This window comes from Lampris incognitus, chromosome 3 (genome assembly GCF_029633865.1).
Source record: "Lampris incognitus isolate fLamInc1 chromosome 3, fLamInc1.hap2, whole genome shotgun sequence".
Classification (NCBI taxonomy): Eukaryota; Metazoa; Chordata; class Actinopteri; order Lampriformes; family Lampridae; genus Lampris; species Lampris incognitus.
Window position 1 is genome coordinate 21,830,392 of NC_079213.1, and position 15,307 is coordinate 21,845,698.

General features: G+C 43.1%; 1 protein-coding gene across 1 annotated transcript in view; it reads right to left on the reverse strand.

Moving 5' to 3' along the window:
* The window catches only part of tbc1d22a (TBC1 domain family, member 22a), a 238,848-nt gene that overhangs the window by 219,615 nt on the left and 3,926 nt on the right, over positions 1-15,307 (reverse strand). The window contains exons 3-5 of the mRNA XM_056277478.1: positions 11,965-12,148; positions 11,033-11,285; positions 1,166-1,345 (exon numbers count right to left, since the gene is read on the reverse strand). Coding sequence (XP_056133453.1) covers positions 1,166-1,345; positions 11,033-11,285; positions 11,965-12,148 — 617 coding nt within the window. The remainder of the gene's footprint in view (positions 1-1,165; positions 1,346-11,032; positions 11,286-11,964; positions 12,149-15,307) is intronic.

Below are 15,307 nucleotides of genomic sequence, written 5' to 3' on the forward strand. Positions count from 1 at the left end.
ACAAATGCAGTCAGTCAGGATCTTGGGTTGAATGTCTCATCCAAAGGAAAAGCACCAGTGACTGCAAGGTATCCTTTGTCAACCTAAAGGAGCATTGTTGGAGCCAGGTCCAGTGGGAAGGTTTCTTCCTTCTGAACAACACCATTTTCCAATACAGTGCTACCAGGGGCTCAAATTCCAAATATACAAAGTCCAGACCTCTACCCATGTAGCCACACAGCTGGACATAAAAAATATCTCTTTAGACAGAGACTGATAAAGAGTGTTTTTCCATACAGTGTGCGACAACCTCATACAGTTTTATCACTGTCTACAGCTATGGCACTCTTGCATTTCATCACATCTGTGTAATTTTCACAAAGCTGTCGTTTCTAAAATTGTTAAAACACATTACATAGGCCTATTTGTGAAACAGGAGAAGGAGATTGAGTTAAAGGTAGTTTTGAGTTTGATAGTAAGCAGCCACTTGTCCCAGAACTCCAGGGATCATAGGAGATGTGAAAAGCACATAGCAGTCTGGCAGGTTATGTTTATATTCAAGTGTGAAGTGTGAGGTATTTAGTACTGGTAAAAGTTTCTGATGAAGCCTAATGCAATACAAAAGTGAATTTATCCAAAAGTGCTTTCTATCACGCAATGTCAACAATACAACAGAAGCTCGCATTTATATTCAAACTAAAATGAGCTCTAATAGTTGAAAAAAAAATCAAACTGATGCGACCAATAGTAGAAGCTAAAGCATAGTATAAAGTTAGCTGTGTGGGGAGGAAGGCACAGAGGGAAGATCTGCTTGGGTTGCATGGCCTCTAGGGAGGCAGTGGTAGGAAGCGACGCTCCTGGGGGGGACAACAATAAGGCCTGTCGTTTGGTTGGGACAAAGGCCTGTCATTTGTTTTGTTGTGTTGTTTTTAATCCATCCTTGTATTCTGCATGTCCAGATGGCTGGATGACTTTCGCCTCACAGCATAATTAGAGGTACAGCACAGCTGGCTGACAGAGTGCGACAGAATGAGAGTGACATGAGAGAGGTGAAAAGAAAGCACAAGTGAAACAGTAAGCAGAGAGGGAGGGAGAAGGAGAGGGAGAGGAGGAGAGAGAGAAAGAGAGAAAGAGAGAGAGAGAGCAAGGCAGAGGAAGAGAGCGAGTCACAGCGAAAGTGTCTCACCCAGGTCCGTGTTGGGCCCAGTCAAAAGCTGTCTGAACTTGTCCAGACGAGAGGCTTCCCTCTCGGTCATGGCTGGGGTTCCTGACGTGTTCTGATCAGCCATCCGTGCCACCAGGGGGATGACGGGCGGCCGGTGTGGCAGAGAGCGTTGTCTGTGAAGTGCCCGCTCGCCTGCCACATCTAAAAGGTTTAGAAGGAGAGGACACAAAAGATTACAGGTAAATATGCACAATGTACACAAACACAAGGTAATAATCTGGGCATAAATGTCTCACTCTTCCAGGGGACAGAGGGTTATATACACACACAGACAAAACAACTAATAGTCTCTCTCTCACCCACCCACACATACACACATAAAGAATTGTGATTGAGCTTGCAAATTCAAGCATTCCCTTTATGTGAGGATGGATCACTTTTGATTTTTTTATTTTGGGATACTTAATTGATCCCAGTAGGGAAATTACACTCTGCATTTAATCCATCCTAGCTGTGTAGCTAGGAGCAGTGGCCAGCCACCTTCATGCAACACCCGGGAACCAACTCCAGTTCATCTAGTCATGCCTCAGTCAGGGGCATAGACAGGAGTATTAAGCCTAACATGCATGTCATGTTTGATGGTGGGGGAAACCGGAGCACCTGGAGAAAACCCACCGCAGACACAGGGAGAACATGCAAACTCCACAGACGACCTGGGATGATCCCCAAGGTTGGACAACCCCGGGGTTCGAACCAAGGACCTTCTCACTGTGAGGCGACAGCGCTAACCACTCCGCCACCATGCCGCCCAATAATAATAATAATCAATAATCCAGTCCATTTCGCCCAATAATCCTTCTAACACAGACATACAACAGCACTGCCAGCTAGGGCTGAAAGATTTGGGAAAATCTAAGTGTGATGTTTTTAATACTAATATTGCCATTGCGATTTAGTATGCACTTTTTTTAACTTCTTTATCTTCCATGTTATCCACTAAACACAAGCAATAAATCATTCTATAGTATGAACAAAACAACGGTCAACATATAAACTGCTCTTTCCTCTAGGCCAGGCCTATGTGTTGGGATGAAATGAGATGAACTGATGCATGAATTGATATGAATTAACATGTTTATTTAATTATTTAATTGGAAAAAGAAAAACCTTCAATCACAGTAGAATATTGACTGGTTGATTTAACTTTAAGACTTATAAACATGTAATTATCATGACTTAACTTCCCCCCCCTTTTTTCTCCCCAATGGCCAATTACCCCACTCTTCCGAGCTGTCCTGGTTGCTGCTCCACTCCTGCTGCTGATCAGGGGAGGGCTGCAGACTACCAAATGCTCTCTCTGATACATGTGGAGTCGCCAGCAGCTTCTTTTCACCTGACAGTGAGGAGTTTCACCAGGGAGATGTAGTGTGTGGGAGGATCACACTATTCCCCCCAGTTCCCCGTCCCCCCGAACAGGCGCCCCAACCGACCAGAGGGGACGTTAGTGCAGCGATCAGGACCCATATCCACATCCGACTTCCCACCCGCAGACATGGCCAATTGTGTCTGTAGAGATGCCCGACCAAGCCGCAGGTAACACAGGGATGCGAACCAGCTATCCCCGTGTTGGTAGGCAACGGAATAGACCGCTACACTACCCGAACGCCCCATGACTTAACGTTTTAATAAAATCTGAAAAAGGAACAACAAAGCACTGCAGAACAACAGGCCTGGTGTGAACATTAATATGAAAATAAACCTGAATCTTCCTGAGCCCCAGTCAGTAACAGTAACAAATCACACAACCGAAAGTGCTGAAATATATAAAGAACAAATCTGTGGCTCTACCTCTAAAGATATTTAGATAACTCAAAGTCGTTGTAATAAACTTGTCACAGGTAAACACGTGGATTTGCACTTTTTAATAAAGTCTAAAACGAAAAAGAAACACTGTGTGAACATTAATATAAATAACAAATAAATATTAATGTTACTGATATCCAGTCAGTACCAGTACACACAGACAAAAGTGCACGAGGAGTATGGCTGTGCCGGCCACTATATCATCCTACTGTATGGTTCTCGGTATCTCACAGGTTTGTTTTTTTTTTTCCAGGAAAACCCACATATCGACTTCTGCTGGTTTTAAAGATGATCGAGTACAAGTTACTATGTTCCCTCCAGTGCTAAACAGACGTTCCGAAGGGGAACTTGTAGCTGGTACACAATGATACTTTGTGGGTTAACTGGCTCAGTCATGGAAAGTTGTTCTTGTGCAGCTTCCACCAGGACAGGGGATCTTCTCCACAGATGGCAGGGGTCATCAGGTAACTATTCAAGTCAGCCTTCATGACATCTTCAGGTTGTTCCACCAGCTCCTTGCACAGCCCCGTTCCCCTTAACACTGTCACTTTTCATTGCATTTTTAGAAAGAAATAGAAAAAAAAAAAAAATGGTGTATTTCATACAATTTGAGTGCTATTTGGCTATCACAAGCACACACACACACACAAACACACGCACAAACACACACACTACCAATGTCAAGATGTAATCGTGGCTGAAACACTGGAGCCTGGTCCACTCATTAAGTTACGGTGCCTTCACCATGTTCAATGGATTGTCTGTCGTTAGGCAGACGCATTTTTCTTCATCGCGGTCCCAGCTGGTGAGCCTTTCTCTTAGGCTGGCTGCAATGTTCTCCCCAGTGTGGTCGTCCAGGAAGTAAGCAGTCTGAAGACAGCGAGCTTTGAGGTCAAATTCTTTATTGATTAAATGCACGGTCAGACTCCGATAGGGTCCGCTGTACGACTTGACCACGTGTCTGTGGTAGTAGCGAAAAACTATGCCGTTTTCGGCTCCGCTGTGACTCTGTTTGCATGTTTTATATAGCTCCGGTATGGCAACGTGCGGGATGGCATGCTGTGCCGTTTATCCAATGTCTTAACCAAAGCTGTAAATCTGACCTGGGTCATATGTTGAGGGGCATCACATCTTCTTCTATGAACTCTGCTATCGCCTGAGTAATTTCGCGGTGCTGCTTTGAATCTCGTTCAGAAGAGATATTCTCTTGAAAAATTCGGTCAGTGTGATATTCAGCCTACCTGACACACTGGTGGTCGGGATTTTAGCCATGCAATTGTCATACATGGCCTTGTGATGCTTTCCTTAAATGCTGGAACAGGTTGGTAGCGTTTCCCCGTGTTGTAGCTACGGCAATACATGTTCTGTACAATACCTGACTCTGTGCAGCCTCTTCTTTCCTAAATCCAAAATAGGTCCAGACAATTGACGTACTGCTCCTCTTTGACACTAAAGTCAGCTCTTCGGTGTTCGGTTCTGCCGAGGCCATTTTCACAAGACTGTAATGTTACTGCTAGAGTCAAGATATGGTGTGGCGATTTGTTTTCTTCATTTACATGAAGAAATTCATGTCACACGAGCACAGTGTAGCGTATGTGTACGTGAACCCCACATGGCCAGGTGTTTCTGACCCTCTGATTGGTTAGATTGCATAACATGAAAAAAAAATTAATTGCAGCCTTTGCGATTTGAAAATTATGTTCTATTACACTGTAATGTCGGTTTGAATACGATTAATTGTTCAGCCCTACTGCCAGCCTTCCTTGGTTTTAGTGTAAGCAAGAAACCTTAAGTTAGACTCGAACAAATGTGCTGCAGAAAACAAGCAAATTGGAAAGCGGTGCTTTTCCAATAATCTTTTTTCTGCTACACAGAAGCAAATAGACTGCAAACTGTTCTGTACTGCTTTGTTTGCGCTCATTAAAATCATATTACTGAGGGCAGCATGGCACCTACCTTGCAGTGAAGCCCTTTGTATGATCTTTAGATGCCCGTTTGAAAGTGATTTTAATGAACTTGACCGTTCAAATGCCATTGAAGGGGAAACAACTCGTGTTACACAGGGTGAATTAGGTACACCTGTCCATCAAGGTGTATTTTTTTAACAGTAATACAACCTAGAAAAGAGGAGGAAAACAGAAATAATGAAATAATGTGTCAGTGATGCGAAGCACAATTGCTGTGTGAGTGGGCCTAGCCCTAGTTATTGACTGCACATATTCAACTGAGTTAATGTTACACATTATTTACATAATATCTTGGATGGATACATTGACATAGTGAAATAAATGCTTTTGCACCAGTTCATCAGACCTCCTGAAAAGGGGGGTCTTGTCTACTTCCAAGTGAAATGAGATGCGGTTTGTTTGTGGTGTGAACGCAACCGGTGTCAAACTCAAGAAAAGATGCAAAATTAATAGCAGGATTTTCCAAAATCCCCACCATAGATGGATATTCAAGATGGATAGGCAAAGTTTTTTTTTCATAGTGTATCTGATTCACATACGCCAAATCAAATCATGGATATTAACACCCTCATTGGCCCTGTGATGGCCTGGAGGCCTGTCCACGGTGTCTCCCCGCCTGCCACCCAGTGACTGCTGGGATAGGCTCCAGCATCCCTGTGACCCTGAGACTAGGATAAGCAGTTTGGATAATGGATGGATGGATGGATGTCTCAATGTTTCTCTATCACAAAAAAGCAAATCCGCCAACAGAACCTAAGGGGGCTGCTAATGTCCTGATCAAGATTTTTGTCCTCCAATCCAAGTCATTTAATACTGAGTATCTGCCAATGCCGGAGTCGATATTTATATTTTACTGTATGACACAGTTGCACAATGCACACTTCAAATACAACAAAGTCAGTAAAACCAATCCAATTTATGTAAGACATGCTAGACAACTGAACAGCTCGGCATTAAGAAAAGATAGTCTGCATCATAACATGGTTTTCTTTCATTTTTTTAACAAAATAGATTAATCAAACTATAACCATATTGGTCATGTTGAAAGCAGCTCTGGTACTACCGCCTCAAGAAACACTGGCATTGCAGACATTAAAAGGGCCTGTTGGACTTCTTTAATTTTTCAATCTAAAATAACTTCACACTGCAAATATTTTAGCTGCTTGTTAACTTTACATGTTTCTTGCTGCTGCAAGCCGCAGATTATTTCCATATATGGCACCTAGGCCTACATAACCGCTGGCATACATTGAGCACAATGCGGTAAAATAAAAATAGGGTCTGGAATTTGTTTTGCAATGAACATGATTCAAAGCACCTTTGCAGCAAAAAAATAAAGCAGACTAGAAGAGTGCATGCAGTACAGTGCAGATCCCCACCAGGCGAATCTCCCCTTCTCTGGTGCTCAGACTTCGGTGAAAACCTAGTTGAAGCGATAGCACTCAATTGTGGTATAAAACAGGTTTTTCAAAGGTTTTGAATCACTGCAATTATGAGAGGTCCTTGATCACACAGTCGTAACTGTGCACAAAATTACTAGGCTGACGGGCCCAGTAGTATTTAGGATTAGCAGCAGACATACACACACACGGAGAGAAAAACCAGTGTTTATCCTGCCATTATAAGATTTCTGCACAGCACCCAAGTCGACTGAATGGGAAGTGTGTCAATAAACAAGTTTTTTATGTGCAGCGCTCAAGCCAAAACACCTACCTAATAAAAAACGCTCGACAATCTGTGAAAGCGCAAGCCTCCTAGGCAGACCCTCGCACGAATGCGACCAAGTCTAATATGAACTTGCACTTTCCAAAAAGAAGAGGTTTGCTATGCGACCATTTTGGTCTAACCCTAACCCTGGGAAAATAAAGACAGAGGTTATTATCTTTGGTTCCTCCAGCGTTCCTCCAGTTGTCTTGCGCTGAGATCAGCAGTGAATGATTTGCTGACTTGCGAAATACAACCAACTTCTCGTTTACGATCAGCCGTAGATGTGAGTTGCGCATGACTCAGAGCGGGCAGCGATGGAAAGTAGCATTGGTCGAGCGAGCTAGAGAGTGAAGGGAGAGAGGGAGGAGCGCCGATAACGAGAACAAAACTTTTTTGAAGGTTTTGAATTACTGCAAGCACGAGAGCTTTCTTCATCATACAGTCATAACATCCATCCATCCATCCATTATCTGAACCACTTATCCTGCTCTCAGGGTCGCGGGGATGCTGGAGCCTATTCCAGCAGTCATTGGGCGGCAGGCGGGAAGACACCCTGGACAGGCCGCCAGTCCATCACACACACACATTCACACCTAGGGACAACTTAGTATGGCCGATTCACCTGACCTACATGTCTTTGGACTGTGGGAGGAAACCAGAGCACCCGGAGGAAACCCATGCAGACACGGGAAAGAACATGCAAACTCCACACAGAGGACGACCTGCGACGACCCCCAAGGTTGTCATAAGAACAGTCATACATAATAGTAACATACATAATACATACATAATAAGTCATGAGAAATGTCTATAAAATTTTAGGCCAGTAGGTCCAGTAGTTTGCAAGATTAGCCACAGAAAGATGCACACACACGTGTGCGTGCACCAAAATGCATGGGCCTACCAGCAAAATCACAGCAAGTATAGTCTTTGTATGGTCTCTTTCTTTTGCGATGCAGAAAATATCTTAAACCTGATTTAACTTAACTTGTATTACGTGCTCTTATTCTTTCGCAGCTTGAATACTACCAGATAATATGGGTGAATGCCACAAAAAGATTTAAGCGAATTCCAGCTAGTACAGAACAAGGCAGCCTTGCTCTCCAGTGTCCAGAAATCAACAGCATGCAGTTCGGTCTCAACTGGCTAAAAGTTGAAGACAAGCTGAACATTGCGCTTCAACTCTCAACAAGGAAAGTTTCACAATCCAAAACTCCATCATATCAGTACAATCATCCATCCATCCATTATCCAAACTGCTTATCCTGCTCTCAGGGTGGCGGGGATGCTGGAGCATATCCCAGCAGTCATTGGGCGGCAGGTGGGGAGACGTCCTGGACAGGCCGCCAGGCCAGTACAATCAATTAAAACACAATTTAGAGCCATATGTCACCAGACAGGCAACAGAAGGCAAGTTTTCACTCCCCAAGGCAAACACTATTTTCCTTAAACACACAGTAGTATATAGAGCAAAGGAAGGAATTCTTTACCACTGTTACTGAATAAATTAACACAGATACTAATGTTTAAAAGGTAAATAAGGAAACACCTAGGAAAATCATATTTGTAGGATGCTATGCATATGCGGATTTGTATTGCTGATAACTCTGTTGAGAGAGTCATCAATGTAAGTTTTACTCAAAAATATTAATGTTATTCTCTAATATATAAGTTTTTAAATGTGGACCCCCAGAAGACTAGCTGTGCTTAAGGGCACAGCTAATGGGGGTCCTAACAAATAAACAAATTGTAAGATGGCTAAAAGGATGCCCAGAGGCTTAAGAAAGGCCCCTGACCACCACCTGTAGGTGGGGGTGCATGCGTCTGTCTGTTTTCTGAACTCTTAGATACAGAGTATGAGAGAGAGAGAGAGAGAGAGAGACAGAGAGAGAGAGAGAGAGAGAGAGAGAGAGAGAGAGAGAGAGAGAGAGAGAGAGAGAGAGAGAGAGAGAGAGAGAGAGACAGAGAGACAGAGAGAGAGAGAGAGAGAGAGAGAGCTCATGTCTGGGCCTTGAAATCCTTGCTGTAGCCATTATCTCCGCCAGGTGGTAGCGTGCAGGGGATTGTGTGTTTGGTCGTGTGTGTGTGTGACTTATCTCGCAAAACTACTGGACTTTATCAGCCTAATTTTTTTATTTTTTTGTGCAGTTATGACCGTACGATGAAGAACCTCTCATGGCTGCGGTGATTCAAAACCTTCAAAAAACATTTGTTCTCACTATCGCCACTCCCTCCCCTCATTCACTCTCTAGCTCGTTCAACCAATGCTGCTTTCCATCACTGCCTGCAGAGTCAACCGTGCGCAAGCGCAACCCACAGCTACGGTTGAGTCAGATCGGGCAGCCAGTATCAAAACCAAAACATTATAGGGTATGAGTCTTGGAAGTAAAGGAGAAATCGATTGTATTTCGCAAGTCAGCAAATCGCTCACTGCTGATCTCAGTACAGAACAGGAAGAACACTGGATGAACCAAAAACAATTCACCTTATTTACCTCGCCACCATGAACAAGTGCCATAGTCTCCCATGTTAAAACTCTGCTATAAAAATACAATTTCAAGAGTAGGATTAATCAGCCACAGTTGGAAATCACCTCAGTAGCTACAATAACGCATTTCCCATGGCTGAGCTATGTTTTCTTCCTGTTGTTTTACGAATGAAAGTCAATCAGCAGAGCAGCCATTCGCCTTGATTTATTTTATATCATGAAGACTGCATGGTTAAACACATCTGAAGCCTTTCTTAACATTGCTTTTTTGCTTTAGAATGAATGAAAGTCAATCAGCAGAGCCCCCATTTGCCTTCATTCATTTTGTATTATGAAAACCACAACGGTTAAACACATTTGACATCTTTTAATAAGGGATTTGAACTTATTATGGCCCAATCTCTGTCACGTCATGTCAGACTTGGTCACTTTCATGCGAGGTTCCACCTAGGAGGATGCAGATCCAAAGACTGACAGGCAAAACGTTTTTATTAGATAGATTTTTTTTAGCTTGAGCACTGCATATTATCCATATTTCTCATTCATTCAACTTGGGCACTGCGCAAGTCTCATAATGGTAGGAAAAACGCTTTTTCTGTGCATGTATTTCCCCTTTCCCAGTAGGTCAAAAAAGGGGTGGTTTGTCACCAAGTCCAAACACCGGAGAAGGGGAGATATGTACGCCTGGCAGAGATCTACACTTGGGCTATACAAATACAAATTGACTTGACTTGACTGGAGGCAGCTGTGTCCTCACTGCTCTCTGTTGTTGTCCATACTGGAGCTGAAGTAGTGAGGGAGAAATGAAGGAGTGAAGAGCTACCGCATGGTGATGACAGGAGATGAGATGAGAGGATATTAAATAGAGGGGTGGAGAAGTGAAATTAAAGAAGGAGAGAAAACGGCACAGCAGAGAGTGGTATCTAGTCAGGAGTAGAGTGGAAGACAGATGATGAGAAAAGGACGGAGGAGAAAGAAGTGTAGACCAAGAAGTGAAGAAGAGACTGGTAGAGGCCAGACAATGCATGACGAGGAGAATATCAGCTCGTGGAAAATGATGCCAACTCAGCTCTTCACAAACGGCCAGCATGAAAACACCTGTTCATGTCGGTAAATTTAACAACCTACCCCAGTATTTCGTGTGCAAATGTTAAACCTTGTGTGTGAAATAGTCAGGGCTGTTGCTATGTACTGCATGAAGGAGCAGCCAGTATGAACTCAGACATCCATATAACATACAGCATGGCAGGAACCCCCCCCCCCCCCGTGTCCTCACTGCAGTGAGAGGAAGCAGTGCCTTAGGGCCTGGCGCTGCCTGCTTTATCTGCAGCCTGAATCCAACAACAGGCAGGGATGCACAAGGCAGACAACCACATAGATGACGAGGCAGACAAGCCAACAGACAACCAGGCCAGTGACTATGCCATGCACTACTTAAGCTGCTGCTGGTGCCACACTCTTAGTCCACCGCAGACACTGGACAGAATGTGCGAAGTGTCTATAGAACATTGTTCCATATTGGAAGTTTAAATATTAGGTTTGAGCAGTTGAACAGTGACAGTGGGAGTATGACTCGTGAGTATGATCCCTGAGCAATTGATGTATGCCACTTTAATAAAAAGAAGTGCTCCTTTGAAACAGGCCCGAACTGATTAAGAGAGGGCGTAGAAATGCATTGATAAAGGGGGGTTTTTTTTGGGGGGGGGGGGGGGCAGACTGAAAGAACAGAGATGCCTTGTAAAGACCGTTGTTTTGGTGATGAAAAACTGAAAACTGTCCTTAACTCCAATTTGGACATTTTCATTCCTCATTTGCTTAAATCTCAGCTGGAGAGAGCAAATAGACATGACTGTGTTTGCTAACCTTTAGGCGAGCCAATTGGAGCCTCACTGTGTGACTTGACCAGGCGACCATCACTGTAAGGGCTGGGCTCAGGTACACACGACACATCCGGGGTGGTCACTTCTCCCTGATCCACCCTCTCCTCCTCAAAGTCAGCCTCCTCCTCTTCCTCCTCTGCTGCCACCTCTTCCTGTGCAACTTCGTCTCCCTGCTCAGGCTCTATTGTGTCATCCTGTCTCCGTCTCTCCTGCTGCTTGCTGTGGTTCTCAATCACCTGTACAGTTGACAAAGAGCAAATTATTTAATCGATGGTAAAAGATGATTACAAAACCAACTTATTGAGCAACTTGAACCCTCAAGTGTTTTTTGTCTGTTTCCTGTGCAAAACCATCGCGTCAGTGTACTATTATTTGTGTTTGTTTGGAATTATGCTCCTTCTTTAATACTTTAATGAGCTCCACAGGTGGACACATTATGATTCTGTGAGCAACTACAACAATAAATAATCCCTCAGACGTTTGTGTGAATTTGTCTACAGCCAAAACTAGTCTAAATCCAAATCGTGTGCTGTGCGTCCATCCAAAAAAACCTATGTCAGCACGACAGACACTCTGAAGCCATAGTTTGGTTTTTAGGTAGCTAACTGATTATATGATGAGAGTTCTTTGGGTCTACCTGAATAGCACCTGCACCACTATTTTGGTTGTTGAGATATGGTAAGCCCCAGTGTCAGCAAGCATTCGCTCTTCTTTGTGTGTCCCTAACAAAAGACTGAATCTGTTCCAGCTACTAGAGTACAGTTCTGCATCTGACCATGTTGCTCTGATCTCCCTGAAAAGGGTTAAAAAAAAAAAGAAAGACACTATCCTTATGGCAATTAACGTCTAATAAAAGCTAAAAAAAAAAGTCATCTTTTGTGACTGATCTTTTTAAACCAGCTGCCCAAAATATACCTTATTGGCCGTCTCCATGACAACCTCGATGTTGAGGTTCTGCGCTGCCATGGCCAACAGCTCGTCATCATCATCCCCAACATCCCAGGCATCGCTGGTGATGCTCTCAAACTCCTGGAAGGTGGTGGCCTTCTTGGGTTTCCCTGGCGTGGCTGGCAGTGGCTTGTTGCCCGCCTTGATCAGGCTGGAGATGAAAGAGAGAGAAACAGAGGTAGAGACACAAAGTCCAGGGCAGAATAGTGGAACAAGAAGCAGGGCCAGGGATAGATGAAGATGAGATAACAGGGGAGGGAGAGGGAGAAGAGGAGAGAGAGACAGAGGAATGGTAAACATTTCGACACTGACAGGTATGTGAACAAAACAACTGAAAAAAGAACACTGCCACTTAAGTACCTAAAAAGAGCAGAAAGTTTGATAATTAAATATTTGACATTCAGCAGACATTCTACATGCCAAGTGGCTTTCGAAAGCATCGCCGGTAATGACAGAGAATCCAGACAATGAAAGAAACTCCACAGAGAACTAATGTAGGCAGCACCCATTCACACCACCTCTTCATTTCAAACAGATCAATGAATAAAAAAAAACAGGTCTCTCATGTCTGACAAGATTGAATCTGGCCATATTCAAAAGACAGCTTTTCGCTGAGCTCCTTTCTTTGTGCTGCAAAGACATCTCAAGTGGTAACAAGAAAATGCTACAAGTGAAAAAAAAAGAGGAATTCAATTAAACTCAACCTTTGCTTTTTTATATTGTGGTGGTGAGCGGGGGGTGGAAGTTGAGGAACAGAGGAAGGAATACATTTTGATTTTGTACAAAGATACAGATTACCATGATAAAGGGAGAGACTTGTATATATTACCCTGCTTCATCCATAACCCAGAAGAAAAGGAGTTTGAACTGTTTGCCAAAAAAAAAAAAAAAATACACAACCAAATTAAATTGAGCCTCAGTGGAAATCCACAGCATCGAACATCAATGAGAACAGAAAAATTAGGATGACTGCTGAATAATCAGGCTGCTTTAGCTGTATCATCCGTGTTTGTTTGCATGTGACAACTTAGACTGTACAGAAAAACATTCAAGATGCATTGCTTTGGATGTGCAGATATTTGGAGATCTAAGCACCTGCCAAAGCAACAAGGTTCAAACCAAATTTCCATATGGAAAAAAAACAAAACAAAACAAAAACAAAACCAAAGGAAAAAAAACAAAAACTTGCTAGTCCAAGCCTACAGATACATGATGTGAGACCTTATTCACCATCTCTGTAAATGAGGATTAGCTTCAATTGATGTGCTCAAATATCCTGGAGACGGATCCTATATCAGCTTTAGCTTTTTAAGCTATTTGGACTTGGCTTAAAAAAAGCCTTATGATCACAATGAACCTGAAAACAAGTGATGCCTAATCAGGGATGTGATCAGAACACAAAAATGCATAAAAAGTAAGAAACGTCCATCCATCCATCCATTATTTTAACCGCTTATCCTGCGCTCAGGGTCGTGGGGATGCTGGAGCCTATTCCAGCAGTCATTGGGTAGCAGGCGGGGGAAACACCCTGGACAGGCCGCCAGGCCATCACAGGGCTCACACACACACATATATATATATATATATATATATATACACTACCGTTCAAAAGTTTGGGATCACCCAAACAATTTCGTGTTTTCCATGAAAAGTCACACTTATTCACCACCATATGTTTTGAAATGAATAGAAAATAGAGTCAAGACATTGACAAGGTTAGAAATAATGATTTGTATTTGAAATAAGATTTTTTTTACATCAAACTTTGCTTTCGTCAAAGAATCCTCCATTTGCAGCAATTACAGCATTGCAGACCTTTGGCATTCTAGCTGTTAATTTGTTGAGGTAATCTGGAGAAATTGCACCCCACGCTTCCAGAAGCAGCTCCCACAAGTTGGATTGGTTGGATGGGCACTTCTTTGAGCAGATTGAGTTTCTGGAGCATCACATTTGTGGGGTCAATTAAACGCTCAAAATGGCCAGAAAAAGAGAACTTTCATCTGAAAGTCGACAGTCTATTCTTGTTCTTAGAAATGAAGGCTATTCCATGCGAGAAATTGCTAAGAAATTGAAGATTTCCTACACCGGTGTGTACTACTCCCTTCAGAGGACAGCACAAACAGGCTCTAACCAGAGTAGAAAAAGAAGTGGGAGGCCGCGTTGCACAACTGAGCAAGAAGATAAGTACATTAGAGTCTCTAGTTTGAGAAACAGACGCCTCACAGGTCCCCAACTGGCATCTTCATTAAATAGTACCTGTTAGAGCCTGTTTGTGCTGTCCTCTGAAGGGAGTAGTACACACCGGTGTAGGAAATCTTCAATTTCTTAGCAATTTCTCGCATGGAATAGCCTTCATTTCTAAGAACAAGAATAGACTGTCGAGTTTCAGATGAAAGTTCTCTTTTTCTGGCCATTTTGAGCGTTTAATTGACCCCACAAATGTGATGCTCCAGAAACTCAATCTGCTCAAAGAAGTGCCCATCCAACCAATCCAACTTGTGGGAGCTGCTTCTGGAAGCGTGGGGTGCAATTTCTCCAGATTACCTCAACAAATTAACAGCTAGAATGCCAAAGGTCTGCAATGCTGTAATTGCTGCAAATGGAGGATTCTTTGACGAAAGCAAAGTTTGATGTAAAAAAAATCTTATTTCAAATACAAATCATTATTTCTAACCTTGTCAATGTCTTGACTCTATTTTCTATTCATTTCACAACATATGGTGGTGAATAAGTGTGACTTTTCATGGAAAACACAAAATTGTTTGGGTGATCCCAAACTTTTGAACGGTAGTGTATATATATACACACACACACACACACACACACATACACACACCCATTCGTACCTAGGGACAATTTAGTATGGCCAATTCACCTGACTTACATGTCTTTGAACTGTGGGAGGAAACCGGAGCCCCCGGAGGAAACTCACGCAGACATAAGGAGAACATGCAAACTCCACACAGAGGGCGACCCGGGATGCCCGCCAAGGTTGGATTACCCCGGGGCTCGAACCCAGGATCTTCTTGCTGTGAGGTGACCGTGCTAACCACTGTGCCACCAGTAAGAAATGTATTGAAATAAATTCACTTTTGTGAATAAGTGGAAGTTTGTCTAACAAAAGCTAGTATATATGGTTTCTACACAACTTCCATTTTAAATTGCTATTCCTTTTACGCACCCAAATATCCTCATCATAATGAAAGATTATGTCTATTAATTCACAACCATTGCCCTGTGATGGCCTGGCGGCCTGTCTAGGGTGTCTCCCCGCCTGTCGTCCAATGACTGCTGGGATAGGCTTCAGCAT